The sequence below is a fragment of the Tachypleus tridentatus genome, chromosome 2 (assembly GCF_004210375.1).
Source record: "Tachypleus tridentatus isolate NWPU-2018 chromosome 2, ASM421037v1, whole genome shotgun sequence".
NCBI classification, from domain to species: Eukaryota; Metazoa; Arthropoda; class Merostomata; order Xiphosura; family Limulidae; genus Tachypleus; species Tachypleus tridentatus.
This window is the reverse complement of record NC_134826.1, coordinates 131,433,045-131,460,703: the sequence shown is the minus strand read 5'-3', so window position 1 is coordinate 131,460,703 and position 27,659 is coordinate 131,433,045. Positions and strand designations below refer to the sequence as shown.

The 27,659-nt window shown below is 33.0% G+C and overlaps 1 protein-coding gene across 3 annotated transcripts in view; it reads right to left on the bottom strand.

Annotated features, from left to right (window-relative positions):
- Window positions 1-1,732: 1,732 nt before the first annotated feature.
- Window positions 1,733-27,659, bottom strand: part of LOC143245117 (UDP-N-acetylhexosamine pyrophosphorylase-like) — a 45,716-nt gene continuing 19,789 nt past the window's right edge. For 2 of the 3 annotated variants that reach the window (XM_076491014.1, XM_076491015.1), the window contains exons 3-11: window positions 25,691-25,895; window positions 23,514-23,689; window positions 21,852-22,024; window positions 20,991-21,184; window positions 19,808-19,942; window positions 13,140-13,325; window positions 6,406-6,486; window positions 5,886-5,952; window positions 1,733-3,672 (exon numbers count right to left, since the gene is read on the bottom strand). In XM_076491014.1, coding sequence (XP_076347129.1) covers window positions 3,562-3,672; window positions 5,886-5,952; window positions 6,406-6,486; window positions 13,140-13,325; window positions 19,808-19,942; window positions 20,991-21,184; window positions 21,852-22,024; window positions 23,514-23,689; window positions 25,691-25,895 — 1,328 coding nt within the window. In that variant the 3' untranslated portion in view covers window positions 1,733-3,561. Of the gene's footprint in view, window positions 3,673-5,885; window positions 5,953-6,405; window positions 6,487-13,139; window positions 13,326-19,807; window positions 19,943-20,990; window positions 21,185-21,851; window positions 22,025-23,513; window positions 23,690-25,690; window positions 25,896-26,713; window positions 26,745-27,659 lie in introns of all 3 variants that reach the window. The other variant, XM_076491016.1, reaches the window with a different exon arrangement.

Below are 27,659 nucleotides of genomic sequence, written 5' to 3'. Positions count from 1 at the left end.
TGTAAAACGTTAGGAGAATAATTGTGTATTTCAAATAAACATTAATTTCTGTAATTTTTTAAAGGCATATTTCTTACGTTTTTGAGACCATAATTGTCTGTTCTATTTTTAGTTAGACTTGTTATTTAGGAAGACTAATATTTATTGAGAAGCATGTTTGTTGTTTCTAGTTTATTGGTTTTTTTTTGTAATTCTAATTCTTAGCAAGTTTTTTCTTAGGTCCAAATATTTGTTTTTCTTTCTTCTCCAGCTATAACACATAACTGTGGTTTGAAATTTCTTATGGATAATAGGCTGAAGTAAATATCTGTGGATCAAACAATTACTGTAAACTGTAAAGAAATAAAACTGTTGGTATTGAAAGAACTTTTATCAACAATTAGATCTCAAGAAATAATATTTGCCAAAAGTATGACAGAAATGTAGTACTGAAATTAAAATTTAGTGAACAAACAATTGGGTTTGTAAACTATATCTCAAGTCAACACCCTGAGTTTAAATTACATGTAACAAATAAGAAGCAATCATGTTGTAAACTATATGTCATAAATAAACAACTTTGCTGTAAACTTTATCTTAAGTAACCACCCTGGGCATAAACTACATGTCACAAAAAATAACTCTTACTATAAACTTTATCTTTAAGTAACCACCACGAGTTTAATGTATACATAATAAACAAATGTGTACTGTAAAATGTATGTCAGGTAACTAATCTAAGTGTAAACTACGTATAATACACAAAAAATAACTCTTACTATAAACTTCATCTTTAAGTAACCACCCTGAGTTTAATGTATATATAATAAACAAATGTGTACTGTAACATGTAAGTCAGGTAACTATTCCAAGTATAAACTGTGTATAACACACAAAAAATAACCCTTAGTATAAAGTCATTATACATGAAACATTTGTGTCTGTGAGCTTTATTTTAAGAAGCTCGAAAATGTGACTAAAATACCTTTACTGAAAGTAACTCTAAGTGAATCTTGACACAGTACTGACTGGATGGAGTCACCTGATGGTTGAATGTTATTTCAAAGAATAACACTAAAAGGTGTTTTTCAGTAAAACTAGAATCGTAATACATTCCTTGAGAAAATATAGCTTGAAGATTACATTTTAAGGGGCAACATTGACTGCAAGGTAATTTCCAATAAAACTGTCTTAAGCATATTTTCCTAGTAACATAATTTATATAAATATTTCTGGAGGAAAAATACACTGGAAGGTATTTTAATAAGAAAACAAGTTGAACTATATCTCAAAAAGCAGATCTTTGTTTAAGGTAGAATTGTAATCAGTTATAACAATTTTAGAATGCATGTATATTTAGGGTTAGCACCAATTTAAAACTATTATCTTGTAAAAATGGCTAGTGTAAGATATTTAGTAAACAACTAAGAAAGAAAATTGTATTTTACATAATATTATCAACAGGAAGCTGTTATCATATAGACGTATACATTTACTAAATATCTTCTAAAAATGGCTTGTGTAAGATATTTAGTAAACAACTAAGAAAGAAAATTGTATTTTGCATAATATTATCAACAGGAAGCTGTTATCATATAGACGTATATAGCACAGGAAACATTCTGGGTAAAGACCATATCTTAATGAAAAACAAACTTAAAGCTAAGTTTTATTTAATTACACTGGATATATAATTGGAATATTAATAATTTGTTTGCAAAATTTCTAAAATTTCAATCAAAATACAGCAAAGTATTCTTCAAATGTTTTATTGGCTTTTCAAACATGCGAGTAGGACTCGAAAAAATTCTTACTTCCCAAAGAATGGTTCAAAATATACAATGCAGAAGTTTGCTTGAAAGTATCTTACTGTCACCATGCATAAACCACAAAGAAAAAAATTTGAGAAAAACTGTGCATTATACATTAGATTTTATAAACATGCTTACATTCAATTTAAAATCATTTGGAAAACCCATTTTGTACTTTTAATTAAATACAAATTTTTTTGAATGGAAAAATTAATAATTTCTCATACATAAAATATAAGCTTTAAATGGAGATGCTAGTACTATGTTCTGCTGAGAATTTGGAATGTTTCTGTAAATTTTAACAAAAGTTTTTAAGTAATACTATAAAATATTAAACCAATATCCTACACCATATTAAACCTGTAACAGCCTTCTTGTTTTCCTTATGAACATAATTTTGTTTTTCTGTTGATAGTAATCTAAAACCACTGATGAACTTTTTGAAAAGAAAAATTAGTGAGAAATAGTATCACTAAACTAAAAATTTTGTACACACATTTTTAGTTTATGTAGAACAAAAATTTCAACTTTATCACAACACCATCAAGTGCACTTAGAAATACTCTTGCATAGATAACAATTTTTTTTAAATCCAGTACATAAATATTGAAAAATAACATGGGTATATTTGGCTTAAATACTCACTGACGTTATTTTAATATGTAAAAATAAAGGACAAATATTAAGACAGTTAACTGCTTTTTAAATAGAAATTATTACTTTCAATATAACCTGAGGAGTTTTGTTTCTTCACTGGTTCTTTTGTTTGTCTTATTTTTCGTAGTTTCTTATGTAAGTTTCTTTCCATGTTAAAATGTAAACATCTAGTAAATTGTGTATAAAAATTTTATACATTTGAAAAATAGAAAGCCTAAGTATTTAATCTGGTTATGAGATTTTGGTGCAATAGATTTAACACCAAATTTGCTTAAATGCATTGAAGTGTAAATACATAAGTTTAATTATGTTTTCAAAGTAAAACAGTATTATGAATGTTTAAAAAATCTCCTGGGGCTCACACATACATCTGGTGTATCTGAACTGTTTTGTACTGGAAATGTAAATTGATCAAGTTACATTTTTCCCGATATACATACATATAACAAATATTAAGTTTTCCCTATTTCTCAGTAAGTCAGTAAACAAGCAGTTTCTTTTCTAGTGTGTTTTAAAAAGAAATACAGTTAAAACTTGTATCCAAGAACAAGATGAGGTTTTCCTGGATTACTATTTACATTTATTGAAGCAACAATTAAATCACAGATTCAAGAAAATATCGTTGCTTCTAAAAAACCAAATTATTTTTAGTAAAGGTGCTGTTTTCTTCCCAATAACTTAAAACGTGTACAAGTGTTTGTGTATATACAAACACACACACAATCATATATATTATAGATATATATTAAAAATGTTACAAATGGATTTAGGCATATGGCTGCACATTAAAATATTTTACATTTTTAAATGTATTTCCAATTTACCATTAGTAGAAAGAATTTAAACACAGAAGCTTTAAAATGAATAGGATCAGTTTCCCAGAAAATCCACATTTTATCACACAGTAATACTTAAAATCACTAGAGGCATATTATTTATTTTGTACATTTATCAATTTAAAAAAATATATTGGTAAAAGAAAAATGGTAATTTTTTTTATAAATCTAAATTTCTTAATAAAAAATACTGATAATTTACATTTTTTTTCCACTTTAAAAGAAAGGTACTTTTATTTAAAAAATGCATTGTTGTATACTTTAGGAAGTCCATGCTCTTAGTCACTCCTGATATTAGTAGGACCATTCTGATGAAAGTTGTGCTCATGTGGAAAATCCAGAATCACAGGGGGGACAAAAGTCTTACCTTTCACTAATTCTTCAAGACCCTGAAAAGTTTTTAATGAATAAACATCATTTGGAATTAAAATTAGATGCAATTGGATTTTTTTTAGCACTTGAAGGCACGGTTTTGAATGAAATAAATATCCGAAGTAGCAATATGCATAAACAATAATAATGCATCATGATGTTTCATCATGTCATAAGTTTATAAAGTTTTAATACTTAACCAATTAAGACATTTTTCATCATCATTAAACAGTTTTGTTGCTTTTGTTTTGTAAGCAACAAAACTGCTTATACTGAGAGTAATTATGTTGCTGTTCCAGTTAGTAAGACTAACAAGCCTTTACTAGAAGTTAAATACATCTTCAGTGGTTTACAATAAGCATTAAATGGAACTGTTGTATACTTCATGATATAAAAGACTAAAGTGTTTTATATTTTATAAGTTAGTCATCAGAAATATCATGAGATATTGACTTGTTACTGGTAACAGTTCCGACTCAGAATATATTAATGGTGTATTGTATTCCAGCCAGCCTGGTGAAGATATATTTGAAATGCTATGAAACATTCTACTTACTGAAATAACCAAAACTTATGTGCTTGACATTTTTATCGGTCATATACTATTGTGTCATCACATGCTTTAAGATGTGTTTGTTTAATATGGTTGTTTCATGTGCAGGTGTAGCAAATGCTCTTACAATTCGTGTTTTTACACACGGAGACTAATTTTAGTTATTAACTCATTAATACATACTTATAATAAATAATAATGTTCTGCTCTTTTCTTTAGTACAATTTTTGAAAAGTTGAGTTCTTAAAAAACACCAAAACATATCATTTATGATTAATTTCAAAATCAGAACAATGAGACTATACCATTAAAGAATTATTTCTTAGAACTAACAACTGCACGATTATAAATATTATATTATTCCTGAGTGAAAAGAACTTATAAACAGAAATCATAAATAACAATAAAAAAAGGTTGATATGCCATCTATTTCAAGGTAACCTTATATTACGATATGCAATATAAAACAAATAAAAGAAACATTTCAAGTTTAATTGTTGGATAGGTGTTATTTTTAGCATTCCAAAACAATTACCACATAAAGTTTGCTAAATCACAATTACACTAATTCCAAAATTCTTTCATTATTAATGTGGGTGTAAAACAAATTAAAGAAAGAGAGAGAGATATACAATGTTATTCAAACAGTTTTAGAATATCTGTAAAATGCAAAACTTCTTGTTTTTCGATGTATTAATACTACGTTGTACAACATACAAGAGGTTGAGTACATTATATTAATTTCATATGAGAGCATTAACACATCTTTGCAGTCTGATGACTGTGCATCATGAAATTAGCACAGCAGAATTGTTCTCACTGCAAAAGTCTCCGTTATAAAGCTGTCACGTCTAAGTCACACCCCTCCTACCTGCATGTTTTCCATAAACCGTCTAGTATATGAAAATAATGGTTTTATAACTTTTTTTTTAATAGGCTGGTCACGTAATATTTCACAATCCAAATCTGGTAACTTGAATATTATGTCTTCACATGAAAAAAACATGAATACTTACGAAATGTAAAGCAATGTCAAAATGTGGTTCTAATAATATGACTTATATCGGCTGTAGCTGTCACGTGACTTACTGATTTACACATCTAACTTTATTTGTTAAATTTTGTGCATAGCTACTCGAGGGTTAACTGTACTAACCATTTAAAATACTGAAGTGATAGACAAAGGGGAAGGCAACCCACAACCTACTTATGCGCTTCTGTAATGGAATAGAGACATTTGACTATCACTCTTATGATACAAACACGACTCCAGAATGCAAATCTTTTGTATGTGTTTGTGTGGTGGTGAGCTGGCGTGAATCATATGGTCTCAGTCTCATCCACTAACCATTGGGCCTAGTATAGCGCTGCATATTGAAAATCAGTTTAATATAACACACTCAACCCACTGTATTAACTTCTTTTCCCCACTAACTCACCACATGGTGAAATTATTCTGTGAGCAACTTAAAATTAGTATGATACTGAAATCTCAACATTTTATAATCCATTCATCAGGTCTTTGGTAATTATAAAAATAATGCTGAGTTAATGACATTAATTTTAAATGAAGATAATAACTGACAGTTATTAAATTGATTATCTAACCAAATTCTGTTCCACTGAATTAATTTGTTTATAACATTAAAGAGTCGAGTTTTCTTTAGAAATAGTTACCTCTCCGTCATACGTCACCAATGGAGAAATTTCGCAAACTTCAACTCTTTTGGAGTAAGGTTTTATACTGTAAAAAATATTAAGTTATTTTGTAAGTACACAAATTAAAACAACGTTAACACATAAACACGTGCCCCCGAATTTTGTAATTTCTGGTTTTGATCCCTTACTGTACCACTATTTCAAAAATAAAAACATCGTTAGAAAATAACTGATTAGTAAGCAATTCTTTAAAAAAAAATTAAAATGTCTTTGTCTAAATTTATAGAAAATAGATTATTAAGTAATTAACTATATAAAAGCTGAAATGTTTAAATTTATATGACTTAATTTTTAGATTCCTAGGTAACTTATCTAATAAAAAAAATGATTAATATATATTCTGTGTAGTAGTTAATAATTGTTTACCAAGAAAGGTCTACATGTTTAGAATGTACTTTGCTCTCAAAGTATGTATTAATATGTTATATCACTTGTTTATAATATTTATTATTAAATTACACAATTATGGTGACCTTACCTGTTGTTTTGAGTATCAGAACCATCATTATTGTGATGTCCATGACCATTGGTAGTACCGTTCTGATACACTGAAGAACCACTACAATAAAAACAAGACATTTAACAACATATTATACCGACGCGGTTCTATTGTTAACTAGGTTACAAGAACAACAATGAATGTAAAATGAATAATTATAATAGTGGAAGAATAGTTACGGCTAATTATATATATATTTTATCACTAGATTCAAGTTGTTTATTACTTATAAGAAATTTTACGGTTATATTTATCAAATGTGTACAGACGATTATTCAACCGTGCACAGATCTTACGAGATAACTGTGGTAAAATACTTCGTACAATTTTACATCGGTTTGTTACGGTCTTGCTGGCGCAATCATGTATTTGTTTACATGTACATCTATAATAAAACATACATATATACACACACACACACATATTTATAACCATTTCATTAGTGCATGAATGTCACGGTTTCATGAGTTGTGGTACACAGAAAATGCGATACTTAGAAAACGTTTTAAAAATAAACAGGTATGTAATAAATTAATTCAAAAAATCATAAATATACCATATTAATTTTGAAGTGTATAAAACTTTAATATTTCTTATAAATCATAATTTAAGAACATAATAATAGTACGGCGAATAACTAAAAAAAAGTTCATATTGGTATGACAAGTAATAATAAGTCAGACAGTAATTTGGTACAACATCACGTGCGTTTCTATGGGTATCTAACAAGTACTAAGAGGTTATTTTATTAAAATAAAAAGAACGGATTTCAAAATTTAGCGCTGTGTTTTATTGTTATTTTTTGCGATATATTTCATATTATAGTTAACATCTATAACTAACCAAAGTTCTTAATAAATGTAGTTTCATATTTTGTGCAGTCCATAGTTTAAAAAGTTTTCTAATATCGTGATCAACACAGAAAATATTTGAGTATTAAGAAAATTCAAAAACGTTTATGTATATAAAAAAAATGTATATATATCTTCTATGATACTTTTGCAATCTTTCGATTCTGTTACCGGACAATTCGATTGGCACAATAGCAATTAGGAAGAACTAACAACAGTTGGTGTAACATTCAGTCGAACTGAGAATTAATTACAATAATAATATAGGTGTATAAACAGACACAAACGTGTGTGTGTGAACATTTCAAGTTTACGTAAAAGTAGTTTCACAGTTTAAGAGAGCTTTAAAAATTAAATGAATCACTATAGATGAAAGTTAAGAAAAAAAAAACTACCTTAACACTCCAGATAAATGTAAAAGAACATATTTTTATTTAAATATTTCGCCTTCACGTCTTCTTCAGGGTTAATATGCATAGCTGTTCACTTTCTATATCGAGTTCAATAACGTATTTTGTTCTATTCGATGGACAAGTGCCAACTATTGTTTAATGGAGTTTAGCTGTTGTTCGAAGCACTATATTATTCAGTTCTTATGAGAACGGCATCCTTCATTTTCCTTTTACGATGCTTGTTTAATTTATTAGCTTACTTTTACTCCGTGTCATGTTATTATCACGAGGTATCAACAGCTAAACATTTCATGTCTTAATTGAGTTTTGTTTCTCAGTGTGACAGAAAGTGTCTGTTAAGTTTTTCCGATTCCCAAGGTAAACTACAAATAGTATGTTTGTGTTTATTATAGGTTTGGTTGTTATTAGAACGTTACGACCGCTTTTAAATATCACCTCATTAACAACTCTGACAAAAGGCTATTTACAGATGTTTAAATTCTTTTTTTAAGCGATGCAGGTTGATGTCTTAGCAAATTTGGTTAGTAATGAAATAGCTGTCGAATTAAAGATGTCAACATTAATTCCTGTTATGTCACCTATTTTTTAAGAAATAACGGGTATCTACTGTTATTAAAAGTAACATATATGTTTCTTCTGCTGTGTTTTACTGTTTTTATTTATTTCGGGTAATGCCATCCGAAGAAAAACAAATATTAGTCCATATATAACACCAATGGATATTAACCTCTGATTTTAGAGTGTCATCTGCATACACCAGAACAAGTACATATACACACACAAATATAAGGTGTAATTCAAGGTGGCTTCACATATATACCTATATAATGAGCAATGCTAAATGAATGTTATTTTCAAACTGTACTACTTATAATGCATTTTTTGTCATTTGAGTACTTTTGACCTTTACGATAATTTCGGTCAAAGACCTAATAAGGTCTCACGAAGATCGATAAGCCCATGAGGCTTGTTAGCTTGTAATTAAGTACAAATCTACAGAATAGACTATCTGTGGTCCGCCTACGACGGGTATCGAAACCAAATTTCTAACACTGTAGGTTTATTTTTTAATTTTGCACAAAGCTACACGAGGACTATCTGCGCTAGCCGTCCTTAATTTAGCAGTGTAAGACTAGAGGGAAGGTAGCTAGCTAGTCATCACCACCCACCGCCAACTCTTAGGTTACTCTTTTACCAATGAATAGTGGGATTGACCGCCACATTATAACACTTCCACGGCTGAAAGGACGAGCATGTTTAATGTGACTGGGATTCGAACCCGCAAACCTCAGATTACGAGTCGAACGCCTTAACCCACCTGGCCATGCCGGGCCTGTATGTTTGTTAACAAACATAATAATAAATGTTTATTGTCATAAACGAAATAATAATTTGATCTAAGTAAGAGTTTTTTTCTTCCCAATTGTAAAAAAAAAAATATATTTACGTGATAAACAAAAGAAAAACAACCAAAATAACTTTAAAGAAATTAAAATTCACACAGATCTGTGTGATCAGAGCCGATGGGTCCTTCAGTTGGTCAGCGGTAGTTTTAAGGATTTTTAACGTTACAATTTCATCTGTGATTACCCGTAGTAAAACAAACCACAAAAATCCCATTGTGTGGCTTTGCGCTGAAACAAAGACGACAACAACAAAGCCAGCGTTTGTCAAAATATCGTTGAAACTTCACCTCATAAGTTACTCTGTATTTTCGAAAAATCTACTTAATTCACAAAAAATCAAAATGTTTTAATATATTTGTTTGTTTATATTTACTTTAGTATTTCTTTTTAATTTTAGACAACAGTTCACTAATGAACCGCGTTCAAATAAAACCATCTGTTCTCAATCTTTCATGAAAACGTTCTCTAACATGTTCGTTTCTATGTTCTGTAACTAAAACGTTTAACATATACTTGTATTATGTGTCAAAATGTTTGGTCTAAATATTATACAATGCACACCAATAAAAACAAATGCCTTGTACTTAACATTTACAACACGTTATGTGTAGGCTATAACCCAATTAAGTGTGTATCAATTTACAAATAATTTGTAACACTTTAAATTTCCAAAGTTGGCTTTTTTCTTTAAATAGCGGAAAATATTCTATTTCCATATCTCTAAAGTTTGGCCCTATTAATACTGCAGGAAGAAATTGGAATTTTAAACCTTGAACAGCATTTTATATTATACACAGGATAAACGGCCAAGTCAGAGACACCTGGTGTTCAACTGTAGTCGTCCCTAATTTAGAACTGCGGACCAGAAAGGTAACCAAGCAGTATCTCCTTATACAAGGGCCTTATCCGGCTTTTTTGACCAAATAACGGTAATTTTTACAACATATGCTCCAACTAAAAATGTGGAACGTGTTCAGTAATACTTCGGCTTGAACCTCGGATGGCCCGGCATGGCCAAGCGTGTTAAGGCGTGCGACTCGTAATCTGAGGGTCGCGGGTTCGCATCCCGGTCACGCCAAACATGCTCGCCCTCCCAGCCGTGGGAGTAGCCCAAAGTTGGCGGTGGGTGGCTAGCACAAATAGCGTTATAATGTGACGGTTAATCCCACTATTCATTGGTAAAAGAGTAGCCCAAGAGTTGGCGGTGGATGGTGATGACTAGCTGTCTTCCCTCTAGTCTTACACTGCTAAATTAGGGACGGCTAGCACAGATAGCCCTCGAGTAGCTTTGTGCGAAATTCCAAAACAAACAAACAAAACTGTCGACTCAAAAACTCCTGTTGGAAAACCCGATTAAGATAGCTAAGACCCTACGGTATGAACGAATGTTGAGCTAAAAGTTGTGTGAAATTTCATTGTGGTATTTTATCATATGAAAATGCAATTTGTTTATTTATTTTCCTAAATTGTGACTTTATTTTTTCAGATAAAAAAAATTATGTTTTCCAAGAACAACATTTTTTTTTTCAAATCGTTAACGGGTTTCACAACAGAAAATGGTTTCGAATAAAAGACAACTTGCTCGTTCACAAGCTGAGGACCGATATTTACTTAAATATATTTATATATATCCAAAATATACTTAGATTCACTTGTGGGTACGAATAACAGGAATATTAGACTATTCTGTTTTTTCTTTCCTTTATTAGTTTCTTCAATTGATTTCATGACTTCAAATTCACTCTTCAGGATATAATTTTATTGAGAATCTACAACAAAAAACATTCAAATAAGTTTTTCACAAACAAAATTAACTGCATATACTTTCCAAACGAACAAACATATATACTCAACGCTGGACTGGCATGGCCTGGTGGTTACTCAATTCGCAATCTGAGGGTCGCAATATCAAACCCTCGTTACAACAAACATTCTAACCCTTTCAGCCACTATTCGTTGGTAAAAGAGTAGCCAAAGAGTTGGCGGTGGGTGGTGATGTCTCGCCTCCTTTCCTCGGATCTTACACTGCTGAATCAAGAATGACTAGCGCAGATAGACCTCGTGTAGCTTTGCGCGAAGTTCAAAACAAACCAAACCGAGTTTGGGAACCATTGGTTTATACGAATAGATCAGGCCTGGCTTGGCCAAGAGGTTAAGGCACTCGACTTATAATCTGAGGGTCGCGGGTTCGAATCCCCGTTACACCAAACATGCTCGTTCTTTCAGCCGTGGAAGCGTTATAATGTGACGGTCAATCGTTGGTAAAAAAGTAGCCAAAGTGTTGGCGGTAAGTGATAACGCCTAGTTGCCTTTCCTCTAGTCTTCGCCCAGCATGGTCAGGTGGTTAAGGCACTTGATTCGTAATCTGAGGGTCGTGAGTTCGAATCCCCGTCACACCAAACATGCTCACTCTTTCAGCCGTGGAGGCGTTATAATGTGACGGTCAATCCCACTATTCGTTGGTAAGAGTAGCCCAAGAGTTGGCGGTAGGTGGTGATGACTATCTGCCTTCCCTCTAGTCTTACACTGTTAAATTAGGGACCGCTAGCACAATAGCCCTCTTGTAGCTTTGCGCGAAATACAAAACCCTCGGATTACGGGTCGAGTGCCTTAACCACCTGGCCATTCCGGGCCTTTCATAACTGGAAAACCTCCCTTAGTTTTATTCAAATCACCCATACAAGTTTTCAGATTGTCTTCTTGATAAAATAACTATTTTTAATGCAAGTTTCAGTTATTTTATCTGGTATTTGTTTTAACTGTGTATTAAAAATTGAAATATAGATATTTTAACAACGAAAAGTATACCATTTTATTTAAGTTTACTAATCCATCTGCCTACCGCTAGTACAGCGGTATGTTCACGGATTTACAACGCTACAATCAGGGGTTTGATTCCCCTCAGTGGCCTTAGTAGATAGCTCGATGTGGCTTTGCTATTACAAAACAAATACACCCATACCAATCCCTCTTTTAAATGTTTTTTGCCCATAAAAAAATATTCTTAGCAATTTCAAAGCCTCTTAATGCAACACTGATAGACAAGACTTAAATACTTTCAATTATTTATGAGCAATTTGAATATACTTAATTTATACATGGAGTGCATTATTTGTTTATACATTTGGAAAATAGGTGTATTTATTTTATTTATGTTTAGTTGAAAATGGTGTTTAAATGTATTTGTTATAGATATTCAGTAAAATTACATCCTAAAGAGTGAACTTTGGAGTCACGAAACCGGTTGAACAGATTAATAAAAAAAGAAAAAAAAGTAGAATAGCCTGATATTCCAATGTTTTGCCATAGAGCCCCGTATGTAGAGAGTTTGAAAGGTGAGTTCTCGTTTACGGGACCACAAACCAACATATATTCTGCAAAGCGTATTCAGCGTGTAAAGTATGCTAATGCTACGGGGTTCTGGAGTCATACGACTGCTCAAACTGAAAAATTCTAATGCCTCATCAGAAGAATGTAGACTATATAAAAACATTAAGTGCTATAAGAAGCCACATTATAACTATACAAACATATAGTTTTATATCACAACCTCTCCGCGTACGTGCATGTATATATATATATATATAAACTGCTTTTTAACTTAAAAACAAGCTGAAACAAAAACAAATTAAACAAAAAACACTGCATCAACTGAAAATATCCCAGGGCACAAACTACAATGTGGGTTTATAAAATGTACCCTAGGTTTTGGAGGTGACTGCGGAAGTAGGACCCAGATAGCGGTGGGGATACACCGTCTATCAGTCTTCATTTCCATTCGTCAGTCTTATATAAGAAATAAAAAATAGCAATAGATATATAATTAGAAATAGAAATTAGAAGAGCGAGATGTGGGTGCTCAAGCCCACAACGTCCCACATCTATATCACCTTTCAATGTAAAACAGGCCATTCTTGATATTAGCAAAACAAATGCCTTAGAAATCAAAATAAGCAGTTTAAAGTATTACTGAATTATAAGTATATCTATCACAAAAAAAGTAATAAAAACGAATACGTATTGAAAATGAAACCACAACTTACTTGTGTATCAACGAAACTGAATGTCCATTGACCTCAGCGATTTTTCCACCAGCGTTCTCCAGGTACCTGCGATGCAGGTCAAATAAATCTTCACGTGCAGTTGTAGGTGTGTCTTTCTCAGCTCCGTCAGAGTTCTTCAAGGGAGAAAACTCATTTTTCCTCAACACTTCCCACACTGCGAATTTGCTAATATGAAACGTGAAAAATTCATTCAGTTGACATGCAAATAACCAAGTGTCCAGAGTTACGAAATAAACTGCCCTTTATATTCTGTGCATTAAATCCAAAACACTAGCGCTGTAGAACATTCGCAACTGCATACGATTAAACGAAATTACCGTTACCGAAATTGGGCAATGATGTAGTAATATATGAAGTTAAAATTAGGGGTTCGATTCCACTCGGTGGACTCAGCAGATAGTCTGATGTGGCTTTGCTTTTAAAAAAAAAGACACACGCACGCACTGACATAATTAGTGTAAGGAAAATAGGATATAATAATACGACTCTTACACGCATTTTACAACGAAAATAGTTTTACTTAATATAAAAAGTTATTAAAAATATTCCACGCTGTTAACGTGGGATAATATTGTTATCTGAATAATTCCGTTATTTATTTATTACACCGTTATATTGTTGTAACTGTTTCTACTGATAAGTGGGTACTTCGTTGATTAATCCTCAAACAAAGAATGAAACTCCAGTCTACTTAGTGATAAATAAACTTTTATAGCTTCATGAATAACGCTAAGTAGTAATTTCAATTTGATTAAAAGGTTAGAGAAAAACGACCTTTAAACTCAAGGTTAAAAAAAACAACTTTTATTTGAACCAACGTTTCGCCTTTGCGGCTTCATTAGGGTTAGTATGTCAACATTTCATTCTAACATTATGCTCTATCTCCACTAAGAGAAATGTACTTCGTTCAAACACGAACTCAAAGTTTACTGAACTAAATTAATAGATCAAATGACACGCTAACGCATTAATCAACCAAATACTACTATAGACTAATATATGTTTTACATCGCCCAAATATTTTACTACACTTTTAAGAAAGTTCTGGTCATTATTTGACACTATTTATTTCGCGACGTTAAAACCCACCCTCCCACTAGCCAAAAACAGTACAAATGCCTAAATTAAGAAAATTGGAAAAAAAAATCATAACTTTCAACAATATTATTGTAAGATATCATGCTATAGTTTTATAATGTAACAACTGTTTAATTAATTATTTGCAGTTATGTATTATGGTTTATGTATGTCATAAAGTTATAAGACTAGTTTGTTCCGAGTTGATCATATTATGGAATATTTCTAAAGCAAAATTGTCAAGTATGGTCGTATAAGTAAGTCAAAATTAATCACTTGTTTACTTGTGTAGGATATTAGTAAATTACACAAAGGGTCTCTGCACCAGCTGTCCCTAATTTTGAATCCATCGTTATATCTTAGGCTAATCTAATGGAATAGTAGGATTCGACCATCACTCTTATTACACACCAATGTTGATATATTGATAAGGATCTGTTTGTAGCCATGTCGAAAGCTAAACAACGAGCTATCTGTACTCTGCCCACAATGGGTATCGAAACCCCGTTTCTTGCGTTGTAAGTCCATAGACATACTGCTGTGCTACTGGGGGGCATTAATAAGGAAGGCCACAGTGAAAATGGCTTCATATAAAGTGGAAATAGGAATTTACATGACAATCAAGAAAGTTAACCAAACGAGAGGTAAGCTACAGTTCTTGGAGTGTCTTTACATGAAATAAGCGAATTAAAGAGGTCCAGAATAACACTGTAGGATGCTCAGAGTAGGGATGTTAGTACTGATCCTTTTTGAGATGGATTAAATGTGAAGGTGAAAGATTACTAAGACAAACATTGAATTCGCCTCCAAAGGATTCTATTCATACAGGAATTGGAAACGTATGGCAAGTAGGATCCTTTCCTTTGGCACTTAGTCGCACCGTGTCCTGTTAGGAAAGGGCACAATCGCCCTTAATAACAAGCTCAAACTAATCACACTGTCCAAATACTACAAGTGATGTGTGTGCGTTACAAATTTCGTGATCGCTTATGCAGAAGTCACCCACAATGTTCTGGTGAAGTCTTAGCTGAAGACATCACAGAACTTAGCGATATACATCATCACAATGTTGTCTGAAGACATCATAGAACTTAGCGATATACATCATCACAATGTTGTCTGAAGACATCACAGAACTTAGCGATATACATCATCACAATGTTGTCTGAAGACATCACAGAACTTAGCGATATACATCATCACAATGTTGTCTGAAGACATCACAGAACTTAGCGATATACATCATCACAATGTTGTCTGAAGGCATCATAGAACTTAGCGATATACATCATCACAATGTTGTCTGAAGACATCACAGAACTTAGCGATATACATCATCACAATGTTGTCTGAAGACATCATAGAACTTAGCGATATACATCATCACAATGTTGTCTGAAGACATCACGGAACTTAGCGATATACATCATCACAATGTTGTCTGAAGACATCACAGAACTTAGCGATATACATCATCACAATGTTGTCTCTTCTTTTACTGAATATTTAGCTTTCAAGCATCATATTCTAATTATGGAAACACCTGGACACTTTACTTTGTTCATGGTTATTGTCTTTCCAGGACCTCTTAACAACAGATTCTGTACACTTAAAGCCAACCATTGACGATCTTTTGGTGACTTGCTTTCAGTTACGTTTCTTGAGCTTGTTTGTTTGAAATTAATCACAAAACTACACAATGGGTTATCTGTGCTCATGTTTCCTGATAAAGCTGTTAGAGAATGATGCAAACTTTGTTTGAAGATGCTAAACGTTTCCATGTGTTCTTCAGCAAAGTTGCTATATAGCTGACGTTTAAGCTCCAAGCCTAATTTGATCCATTTGCTTTTCTCATGATATAAGAGCCGCCCAGTGGCTCAGCGGTATGTCTGCGGACTTACAACGCTAAAAACCGAGTTTCGATACCCGTAGTGGGCAGAGCATAGATAGCTCATTGTGTAGCTTTGTTCTTAATTCAAAACAACAACAACATGATATAAGAGAGCAACTACGCCTCGTATAAAGTGGGATTAAAGAGTTATTAATTTAAAGCTTTCAAAGTTTGATAACAGAGTATTTATATTGACTGTGTGGTTGTTCTGATTTATTTCTTTTAATAAATGGCGTTTTCCTTTCTGTAGTTTTCGACAGCTCATATACGCTTCAATGTACAATGTTGTAGCTTGTTGTAGGCCTGTGTTTACAAACGATGCTTATTGTATCACATTAACGCCTAAAGCAACTTTCTTGTACAAACTAATAACGCAATGGTCTCGACAGCTTGCACAGGTCTAAAACACGTCACAAACTGCTAATTCCCTTACGGTCAGAAACAACTTTCCATGTTGAAAGAACTCTATGTCTATCTTTTAAACTATTCCCCAACTATATCTTACTGGAGCCTCGCTGACCCCATATTTGTAAACTGCTCTCAAATGTACTAGAAAACTTGATCTCAGATCTTTAGAAATTTAACGTCATAATTACAACATATAGCTCCCACAAACGTACTAAATCATAACGTCTAGCTAGCTAACAAATTACAACATTAAAAATATAGCTTACAAAAGTATAAAACAAAACACAATATGGTAGTGACAGGTTAACGTATGAACGTAGTAAATGAGTAGTTTTATACAGAGATTTTAACTATCTATCATACTTTATTCTGATCAAATAGAAACTCTAAGTAAGTTTTGTTTGTAAACTACGTAAACACACTTCTCCGGGTAAAGGTGTAGAATATTATAGATATTAAAGTTTGGACTAATTAGTCAAGGATGTGAAAGAAAATGACAAGAGACCAAAGTCTGTTCCAACTAGAATATCATAATATATAAAGCTATAGATGAAACTGTTGTAATGATTGTTTTTAGATGAGACACAGGGGAATGTGCTTGATTACATATTTCTATAAATTGTAGCATCTGTTTTAGAAGTTTTGGACAGGTTTTTGGCAAGATTAAGAGACAATAGGATAATATCTTTGAAAAGTTAGTACGGCGACTAATCTATCTCAAAATCTGCTGACGGTATAGAAAATTATACGTGGTGAGAATAAACTCTGTAGTAAATTATGACTAGAAAAAGCAGACATTCCAAGTCGAATTTTGTTTATCGTGGCAACCCATTATGAGAAAACAGGCTATTGGTCATTTGCGAAAATGAGTTGAGCAGATGAGACTGTGTTAAACAAAAAGTCGGTAAGCAGACGAAACTGTGTGAAACGAAATGTCAGTAAGCAGACGAAACTGTGTGAAACAAAATGTCAGCAAGCAGAAGAAACTGTGTTAAACAAAAAGTCAGTAAGCAGACGAAACTGTGTTAAACAAAAAGTCAGCAAGCAGACGAAACTGTGTGAAACAAAAAGTCAGTAAGCAGACGAAACTGTGTGAAACAAAATGTCAGCAAGCAGAAGAAACTATGTGAAACAAAATGTCAGTAAGCAGACGAAACTGTGTTAAACAAAAAGTCAGTAAGCAGACGAAACTGTGTGAAACAAAAAGTCAGTAAGCAGACGAAACTGTGTGAAACAAAATGTCAGTAAGCAGACGAAACTGTGTGAAACAAAATGTCAGTAAGCAGAAGAAACTGTGTTAAACAAAATGTCAGTAAGCAGACGAAACTGTGTGAAACAAAATGTCAGTAAGCAGACGAAACTGTGTTAAACAAAAAGTCAGTAAGCAGAAGAAACTGTGTGAAACAAAATGTCAGTAAGCAGACGAAACTGTGTTAAACAAAAAGTCAGTAAGCAGAAGAAACTGTGTGAAACAAAATGTCAGTAAGCAGACGAAACTGTGTGAAACAAAATGTCAGTAAGCAGAAGAAACTGTGTGAAACAAAATGTCAGTAAGCAGACGAAACTGTGTGAAACAAAAAGTCAGTAAGCAGACGAAACTGTGTGAAACAAAATGTCAGTAAGCAGACGAAACTGTGTGAAACAAAATGTCAGTAAGCAGAAGACACTGTGTGAAACAAAATGTCAGTAAGCAGACGAAACTGTGTTAAACAAAAAGTCAGCAAGCAGATGAAACTGTGTGAAACAAAAAGTCAGTAAAGGAATAACTCCAAATAGAACCTCTGAACGCGAACATGAGTCAGTTGCTCAAAGACTTCGGTTTGTACCTCTGAACACGAACCTGAGTCAGTTGATGCAAAACTTTGATTTGTACAGAGAAAATACACCAAATTTCCTAGTACGTAACTAACGCCCTTGGCCCCCCGTTAGTACAGCGGTACATGTACGGATTTACAATGCTAAAATCAGGCGTTCGATTTCCCTCGGTGGACTCAGCAGATAGCCCGATGTGGCTTTGATATAAGAAAACCCACACACATTAACACCCTTGGATTGAAACGTCTGGTATTCTTGGTCATATTTTTAGTGATCTCGATAAGAGAGGATCTTAACGAATTTTATTTTTGAATTGGCTATAAAAACCGCAATAAAGTAATTATGTTCAATGGATAAGCCAGGTTCTATAGTGGCACAGCGGTATGTCTGCGGACTTACAACGCTAAAAAAACGAGTTTTGATATCAGGGGTGGGCAGAGCACAGATATCCCATGGCGTAGCTTTACGCTTAATTATAAACGATGTATAAGACAGTATTAGACAATGTCTCTTATCATATTTTAATTCTGTATAAAAGTTAGAAATTTTCACGTCTTCAAAAAAATATGCTTGAGTTATTTATCATTGATAATTTTGAACGATATTGTGTTACTTAGCATCATAACCGTTTGCTAATTATTATTCTTTGTAATGGCGCACCACTTTTTGTGGTGTTAAACCACGACTCTTTCGAATGCGAAATCACAATTCGAGAACGTTCTAGAAATTCGAAATATAAAGGTTTTTAAGAAGATCCAGAGAAAGATGTCAGGATAATACTAAGTGAGAATCATTGCTCCAACTTTCAGGCACTAGTTACTGATCAGTACGAGCTCATTTCACGAGGTAAGATATATTTCTTTGTTTACAATTTATATGCAGAAGAGGACAAGGGATACTTGAAATTAAGGTTATTTTGAGGCAGGTGGTTTATTTTACTTCCTGAAAGAAGTGAACCACAACGAGTTGTTCTGTTTGACTGTAGAATGTAAAGTGTGTACCTTGTTGTACTTCTATTATTTGTCTATCAACAATAAACTATAAAGTAATTGTTTTTATATAATACTCTGAAATAATTATGAACCCAATACAATAATACATTAAAAAACAACGAACATGTAACATTAAGATTCTAGTTTAAACAGTTATTCTTCCATTATACAAATTAGCTTCTTCTCTCTCTAGTCTCACAACAGTACAGCGGAATGTCTGCGAACTTTACACCACTAAAAACCGGGTTTCGATACCCGTGGTGGGCAGAGCACAGATAGCCCATAGTGTAGCTTTGTGCTCAATTCTAAACAAACAAACCTCATATCTACTGGTTCAGCTTAAATCAAATTTACATAAATGGATTCTTTTAGTTTCACAAAAAATATATTAGATAATTAAAAATAAATTAAACACTGAGACGATAAAAAATAATATAGAAATAATAAGTGCGATCAAAACATACTTAGTGAATTCAAACACATCAAACACAAATTTCTCCAACTTTATTCCGTTAGGTTTATCAGGTTTCACTTTCTGACCGTTGTCATTCGTATAAGGAATCTTCTTCCTAGCGATGTGATGTTTTAAGTTGTTTGAACTAAGAAAAAAAAAAAAAAAAGACAGGATATAAACCGCTGAGATGGTTAATATGGGTAATATTAAGTGTTTTATTTGAGACCACAACGTTTCGTTTTGTTTCGGTCATCACCAATTTAGTTAGAATATTCAAAACACTGAGATGTCTTTTGACGTGAAAACAACAATATTATGGAACAAGATTCTAACAGTGAATTATCATACGTTTTACAAAAACGACTGTTTTGAACCTTGGAATTATAGTTTTAATTTTAGTATATTGTAAGTAATCCATATAAATATATGAGTGTGCATCTGCTTCTTATATGTTTCTACATTTCCTGATCACTCAGCACCAAATTTGACATAGTAATACAGGACGACATGAGGAAAGAATTGGGGGTTGAATTTCACCTGATTTCATATCAAATTTAGAAATAACTACCAATGTTGTATACCCCTGAGTATCAGAATGAACTATGCAATCACTATTTTTAGAATGCTTGAAAAAGAATGTCATTATTTTCAGTATTGGTTCCCGTATGTATTTTATTGTCCTTTTAATGACTATTATGTTAAGAAAAATATTTTAAAGCACAGTTATCTATCTTTTGTTATTAACGGGTTTTCATTTCGCCCATCAAACGGACGGATTCCCAGTGAGGAATAATTTTGTGTTTGTTTAATCAAATCCATTTTCTAATAATTTAACACATCCCAGTAGGAACTTGATATTTTAAAATGCAAATTTAAACTTTTTTTTTTGATGCACATATCAGTGGTGTGTTATTTCTGTAACTAGAAATATGTGTTCATATATATTTTACCATCATGTTTTGAGTTTTGATATTATACATACAGTGCTAGTTACAGCTTTTCTTGAGTGTGTGTTTATAGGGTGAGGGTGGGGGCAAAGGACATATGATACAGTCAGGTCTAAACCAAACCTAAAATTAGGTCAATGGACAGTTGTGCCTCTGAAGAGAGGTCAACGACCAACGACACTTCAGGGGGCTTGTCCTCTGTTACCGCTGGCCGTTACATATACAACAGAAATTATTACTACTTACTTGGTTACATCACGTAAGAATTCAAATGTAAAGAAGTGGTTACAGATGTTAGCAGCATTAAACATCAACCGACCATCAGGGCCACGCTTCTGTGCCGTTCGAGGAGTTATTTCACTGTATTCCACAACCTGGTACTTCCCGGCTACTTTACAGACCACGCCCACTGGTTCCATCGGGAAAGATTTTTCAACCACCTTTATTAAGGCCAAAATTAATAATAACAATTTTTTGAGTAGGGTTTCAACAAAATTATTTGTCATTATATTAGTAAGTGATCCGAATAGCAGAGTATTAATACTAATACAACCTTGGCTAAGTATTTTTACTGAAACCGTATAATTGTTCTAAAACAAACTTAAAAAAAAAACATTCTCAGTTCTAGGTTATTTCTCCTTCAACAGTAAAATAAGGTGTTCCCAAGCGTCCCCTACATGAATTCTTGTAAACAACTTAAATTATCTTTCGAACGAACTTAGAAGTTTGCCGGAAATGTATTTCTCTTTGTTTTCGTACGCAAGAAACTTCTTAAACACTACTTTCATAAAATCTGGGCCCAGCATGGCCAGGTTGGTTAAGGCGTTCGACTCGTAATCTGAGGGTCGCGGATTCGAATCCCCATCAAGCCAAACATGTTTGTCTTTTCAGCCATGGGGACGTTATAATGTGACGGTCAATCCCACTATTCGTTGGTAAAAGATTAACCCAAGAGTTGGCGGTGGGTGGTGATGACTAGACTAGCTGCCTTCCCTCTTGTCTCACACTGCTAAATTAGGGACGGTTAGCGCAGATAGCCCGTGTGTAGCTTTGCGCGAAATTCAAAAACAAAACAAAAATAAATATAAAATCTGTCTGAACACAAACCTTTGCAGCACAGTTTGCACCTTTGTTGATGCAGTATCCAATGAAAACTGGATCGGCCATTTTAACCAAAATATTATCTACGCAGTAGACGTGGATGTATTTAATTCCACGTCGTTCCATGTCGTCAATTATTTCTTTCTTTCTCAGTGCACGATATAAACCTCCATTTCCATCTACAGGAGAAACGGTAAAAAAAACATATGTTACAGTCACAGGAGAAACATTTTTTTATGCCCAGGAGCGTGTGGAAAGCAGCGTTTAACTAGGATATCTTAAGTACATAATTATGAAAATAGTTTGACCACCTGTCTCCTATTAGCTCCTGTAACATGAATAGCTTTCTGTTATCGTTCTCAGCTTATTTGATATAGATAACAGTATTGTTATTTTAAGTCAAACAGCCTCAGTCATTCTTTACGAGCACATCATTGAAATAGTTATAAAGTCATAACTTTTATAAATATATAGCGATATTGTTGTGAAGCGTTCTTTCGTTCGGCATGTTAATTTAGATTATATGGTAAAAGCAATGCTAAATCCATTCCACGTAACAATAACAAATTTGTTAACTTCTTTCTTAACGTGTACTATAGGCTACTCTCAGTTGTAGTTCTAGGCCTAATTGTGGAAACGATACTTTAGCAGAAGTTCTGAGATCGGTAAATATGTAACTTAAAAATAAACTTGCTTACATTCGTCATTCGTTCGAAGGCAGTAGATCTCACCTCTAAGAGTAAACTGTGAGAAGCTTTTCTGATACTACACTCGTAAACTCACGGAACACTAATTTCGCTAACTGCCTACTTACATATAATTATAAATAGTTTAAATAATTATAAATAGATTAGTAGTTCCCTACCGTAAACTAAAATTTAACATTAAAAATATAGCTTACAACAGTATCAATATTAGGCTTACAAAATAATTCTTTGTGATATGTGATTCAAACTCAGCAGATAGCTATTCGTGGCTTTGCTATAAGAAAACACACACATACACGTGATCCAAAAACTGTTCGTAAAAAAAAATAAAAAAATCATATGCGCTAAAATACCTAAATGTCACAGCGTGCAATAACAAGAAATATTGTAACAAAACATATTTTTTTCTCCGCCATTGTTTCAGACTCATAAAATGGATTAACAAACGTTCCACTTAAACCATTAAGACTTTCCACCAACTTGAAATTTGCACAAACTGGATTTTTTTTAAAACAAGTCTTCCCAGCAACTCGAAGGCTGGGATGGCAGCCGAAAGCTGGCAGATAATGAAAATCCCCATTTATTACATTTAACAAAATCTTGCTTCTACTGCTCAAGTGTATAACATGTTTGCTGTAGTTTAATTTAGAGAAATACAAATACGTTAACCCTTGAGAGCTTTCATCCACACACTATTAGTCACAAAATTCTCAGTTTAAAAGTTATATATGATCATTTAGTCAGTTAAAATAGTAATCCACATTATAAAAAATGTTTTATCAGCTGAAATATTCACATGCAAGTCTAGGTAGCTTAAGTTTATTTTTACCAGCCACGTAGAAAGTTAATGTTTGGTGACATTTTGGACATACTGGAAGCAGGAATGTTTCTAATAACTAAGAATTTGCAGTTTGTACACGACTTACTTTGGCCTCTATATATGTGAAAATATATTACTTACCTGGGGCTTTAGCTGTCTTCCACGGACTTTGTTGGATGATCTTCCCATCAAAGGTGAAGCAAGGAAGCATTCCTTGTTCAAACATAACTATATTTTCTTTTCTGAGTCCAAAATAGTTGTGACTTGCAAAAAACTCTAAGGTTGGTTCCATTGTGTGCTCGCTTGTCATTATGTACCTAATTGGTGCAGAAATAACTGTAATATGAAATGCCAAATAAAATATGAAGCTTATTATTGAGACAGGATAAGAAGTTTTTTATTCTTATCTATTATTTCTACAATTTAAAATATAATTCTTAAAAGTTATCTTAATACTGTAGTTTTTATTATAATTCAGCTAATAACTGGTTTATCACAATTATTATTATCTCTGAAGGCGTATAAAACCGTCTTTCATAGATGACACGTATTTTTAGAATTCAAAATTGCTGTTAGATTTGTTGGGTAAAGCTACACAATCGGATATATTCTTTCCGTCCATCGCGGGAAATTAAATCCTGAAGTTCAGCGTTGTAAGTCAGGAATTTTATCTTTGACTCGCTGAGTGATATATATAATATTAAAAAAAACTGAACATTTACTGTTCGCGCCATTAGTTTCGTAAAATAACATAGGAAACAAAACATTCAGTGATAAATTATTTGGAAAAATAAATGACGGTTGTTTGGATACGTGCAAACAATGAGTATCTGAGCACAAACCTAATTTCGAGATTTTGTAGTTGTTTTAAAAACTTGTTCCAGATTTAAGTCGAATATGCCTAATTCTCTAGCCAGCTTTACCTTTGAACATTCCAAACTTAAGTCGAATACGTATAATACTCTAGCCAGCTTTAACGTGAACATTTCAGACTGAAGTGGAATTATAATACTCTGGCCCGTATATTATCCAAATTTATATTTTTTTTTTAAAAAAGGATATCATTCAATTTTGATCCAAAGAAATTTCAGTGGTAAGTTTTGTGCAGTACTATATGTATTTTTCACATTTAACTTTATATTCGTGTTTATGTCCTGACATGTAGTACAGGCGTTTTTTAACATGGACAGCATCTTATACAAATATAGGAAAAAAAGGATAGGTTCAGGCATAGTCATAATTAATTTAGAACTGCTGACCAAAGGGAAGGCAACCAGCCAGTAGCACCCGCCATCTATGCGACTACTCGTAGCCAATTAGCGGAATTGAATGTCATAATGATAGCCCTGTCCCCGCAAAAGAAAGTGCGTTACGTATTTAGCAGCATATCCCGGCTCAAACCTTTCACCTTTGTTTGATTCATGCAAAATAACTACTTGAGTACGGCATGACTGGCAGTTTGAAATATATTAGTAAATTGACTTAGCTCATCATATCTATAATTTCAAATTGCTGACAACATATTCAAACGTATGTGATCCACAGTAACTTGTGCTGGAAATACAGAATAAAAAAAACGAAAAAAAAAAGAGCAATAAAACACGTCAAGATCATCCGCAGACATCTTTCCAGGGTTAGAGGAGCAAGTACTCCTTCCTAGCCTTGAGTACGCCCACGAATAGCGGCACACTTATACATTTAGATGCAAAATTGTTGTTGTCTACCACTGCTAAATTAGGGGCGAGTAGCGCAGATAGCTCTGGTGCAGCTTTGGGAAAAATATAGAACAACCAACCAAAGTATTGCGATAATTTGTTTATGTTTTTTGTATATTATACACATAATAATCGTTTGTTGATGTCGGAACCTACGAAGTTCTAATTTACACTAGTTGACTTGGGCAAAGACAACTTTCAGCGGATTGTCATGTTCGTAAAAGCAAAATGTTCTGGAATAAATCCATGTTATAGCAAAACAACGATAACAAAATAATGTCTCCCGGTGGGGCAGCGGTAAGTCTACGGATTTACAACGCTAAAATCGGAGGTTCGATTTCTCTCGGTGGACGCTGTAGACAAACCAATGTGGCTTTGCTATGAAAAGAACACACACAAACAAATTATTTGTTGCTGCTTTTTTAAAGTCGAATTAACGTATTTCATTCGTTCACAAAATCGAATTAATTTCTGAAAAAAGTGTTAAGTAAGCACAACATGCAATAGAGACGTCTGAAGTAGGTAGTTGTGCTACACGTATGATACAAACAGCGAAACATTAACTCAAGTGAAAAGCTTGATACATGCGAGGTATAAACTAACCAAGGTATGGAGCCTCGTTTTCCTGTAAGTTCCCCAGCAAGATGCTCCAGTCGGACAATTCTCTCGCCTTGAAGATGGTAGAGAGTTTTTTGTGATGGTAGTCCAACGTCATACATTCCTTTCGGGTAATTTACACCGAGTCGCGTTCCCTGACCTCCAGCAAGCAAAAGAACAGCAACCCGACCCTCTGCTATCTGTCGTAAACCTAGACCCCAAGACATACGTACAGCAGAAATGTAACGAAAACAAATATGATAAAACATCCATGTGACGACTTTCATAATTCCGCGAGGAATCTATATAAATTAACGGCTTTATAAAACTATATGTAAATTGTTTCTTGGTAATGATATTGAAATATATTAAAAATTGTAATTCAGATTTACTAAAAGTTAAATTAGAACTATGCTACTCAGTTCCTACTAACATCATATAGCTTAACTTTCAGACGTTATTGTTTTATTAGGTTTATATAAATACATATAATTTCAGAAGAAACCGTTTTATTTATATAGAAGTTTTAACGGACACTCTCCACAAATTAACGTGATCTTTTTTAGAGTATTAGATTGTACTTTACATCCAAAAAACAGTATTTACGTTTATTGACTATGGTAAAGTTTTAAAGAAATAATGCCCAGAGCATATAAATGTTACTATTAGAGTAAAAATGGACTACAACCAATCATAACATGCTATCCTATTCAAACTCAAACTTGAGTCTATCAAAAATAGTTCCAGTTCATGTTTCAGTTCACAACACGCCCACTTAGTGTTGTAAGCAGCTAATTAGATTGTATACAATAATAATGTTGATGTACATTCTTTCATTACTAATATTGTTACTTTAACTGTCAATATTCAAAGATACAGCCAAGAGTGTGGTAGAGAGTTTATATTCATTTCTGGTATAAAACAGCAAATATTACCAACATAGATTACATGTAGAAAACAGAAATATTTTCACAAATTAAAAAACAAAACCAAACACGAGTAAGCAAAACTGCTTCGTAATGTACGTACCCACGTGTGGTTTCTTACTCCTGGTAACAATCTGGAAACAAATATAGAAAAGTGTATATGTGAACATGAATAGCCTTATCATTTTTGTCAGTATTTTACTATTTGCTTAACCTATGTTTACCATATTGGGAGTACTAAATATGTTTGCTATTTTTATTTCCATGGCCCATGTGAACGTACTTGGATAACGGTTTTTCAGATTGAACCTGGAGATATGTGGTTTGTAGGGTCTTTGTTCAATGCGGTATAAAATCAATCAAACACAAAATGTTTTAACCACTTCATAAAATTTCCCAGTTTTTCTTGGTTTCTCGGAATATAAAATGTCTGGTCTCGGAATGGTTAACCAATGTTGTTGTGAAATGTAGAAGTTGCTGTACCTAACCATTACGATAAAGTGTGTAAACTACAAATTTTAGCAGTTTGGATGCCTGGATTGTGAAGCCGATAATTCATTATTTATGTCCCGTTGCCGCAGAAATTCTCTCAACACTCTGAGCCTCCGTGGTTACATTTTAAGAATAGCAGTCAAACCTTTTATTTATTCAAATAAGAAAGGCCTGAGAGTTGACAGTGGGTGATGTTGATTATGTACCTTCCTTCTACTGTTTTAGCCTGTAGGTTCAGTATTAGAGACAACTATGCAAAGAAAGACCATGTAAATCTTCGCGCAAAATTCTGAAAGAAACAAAGACACTAAACATTGAAAATGTATAATTATCCAGTCCGGCTTAGTGCAGTTACATGTTAAAACAACAACAATAATTTAAAAATAAAAGTAAAATATTCCTTCAATTCTTCAAGAGAAAGGAATAAATAATTTCAAAAAAATGTATATCTTTAAAAAAAAATCCTACCAAAACATTATACTGGCTGTTATGTGGAGTGAATGTGGCATTTAGCAGTAAGGAAATAAAGATGCATATACATAAAGATAGCTTGATGG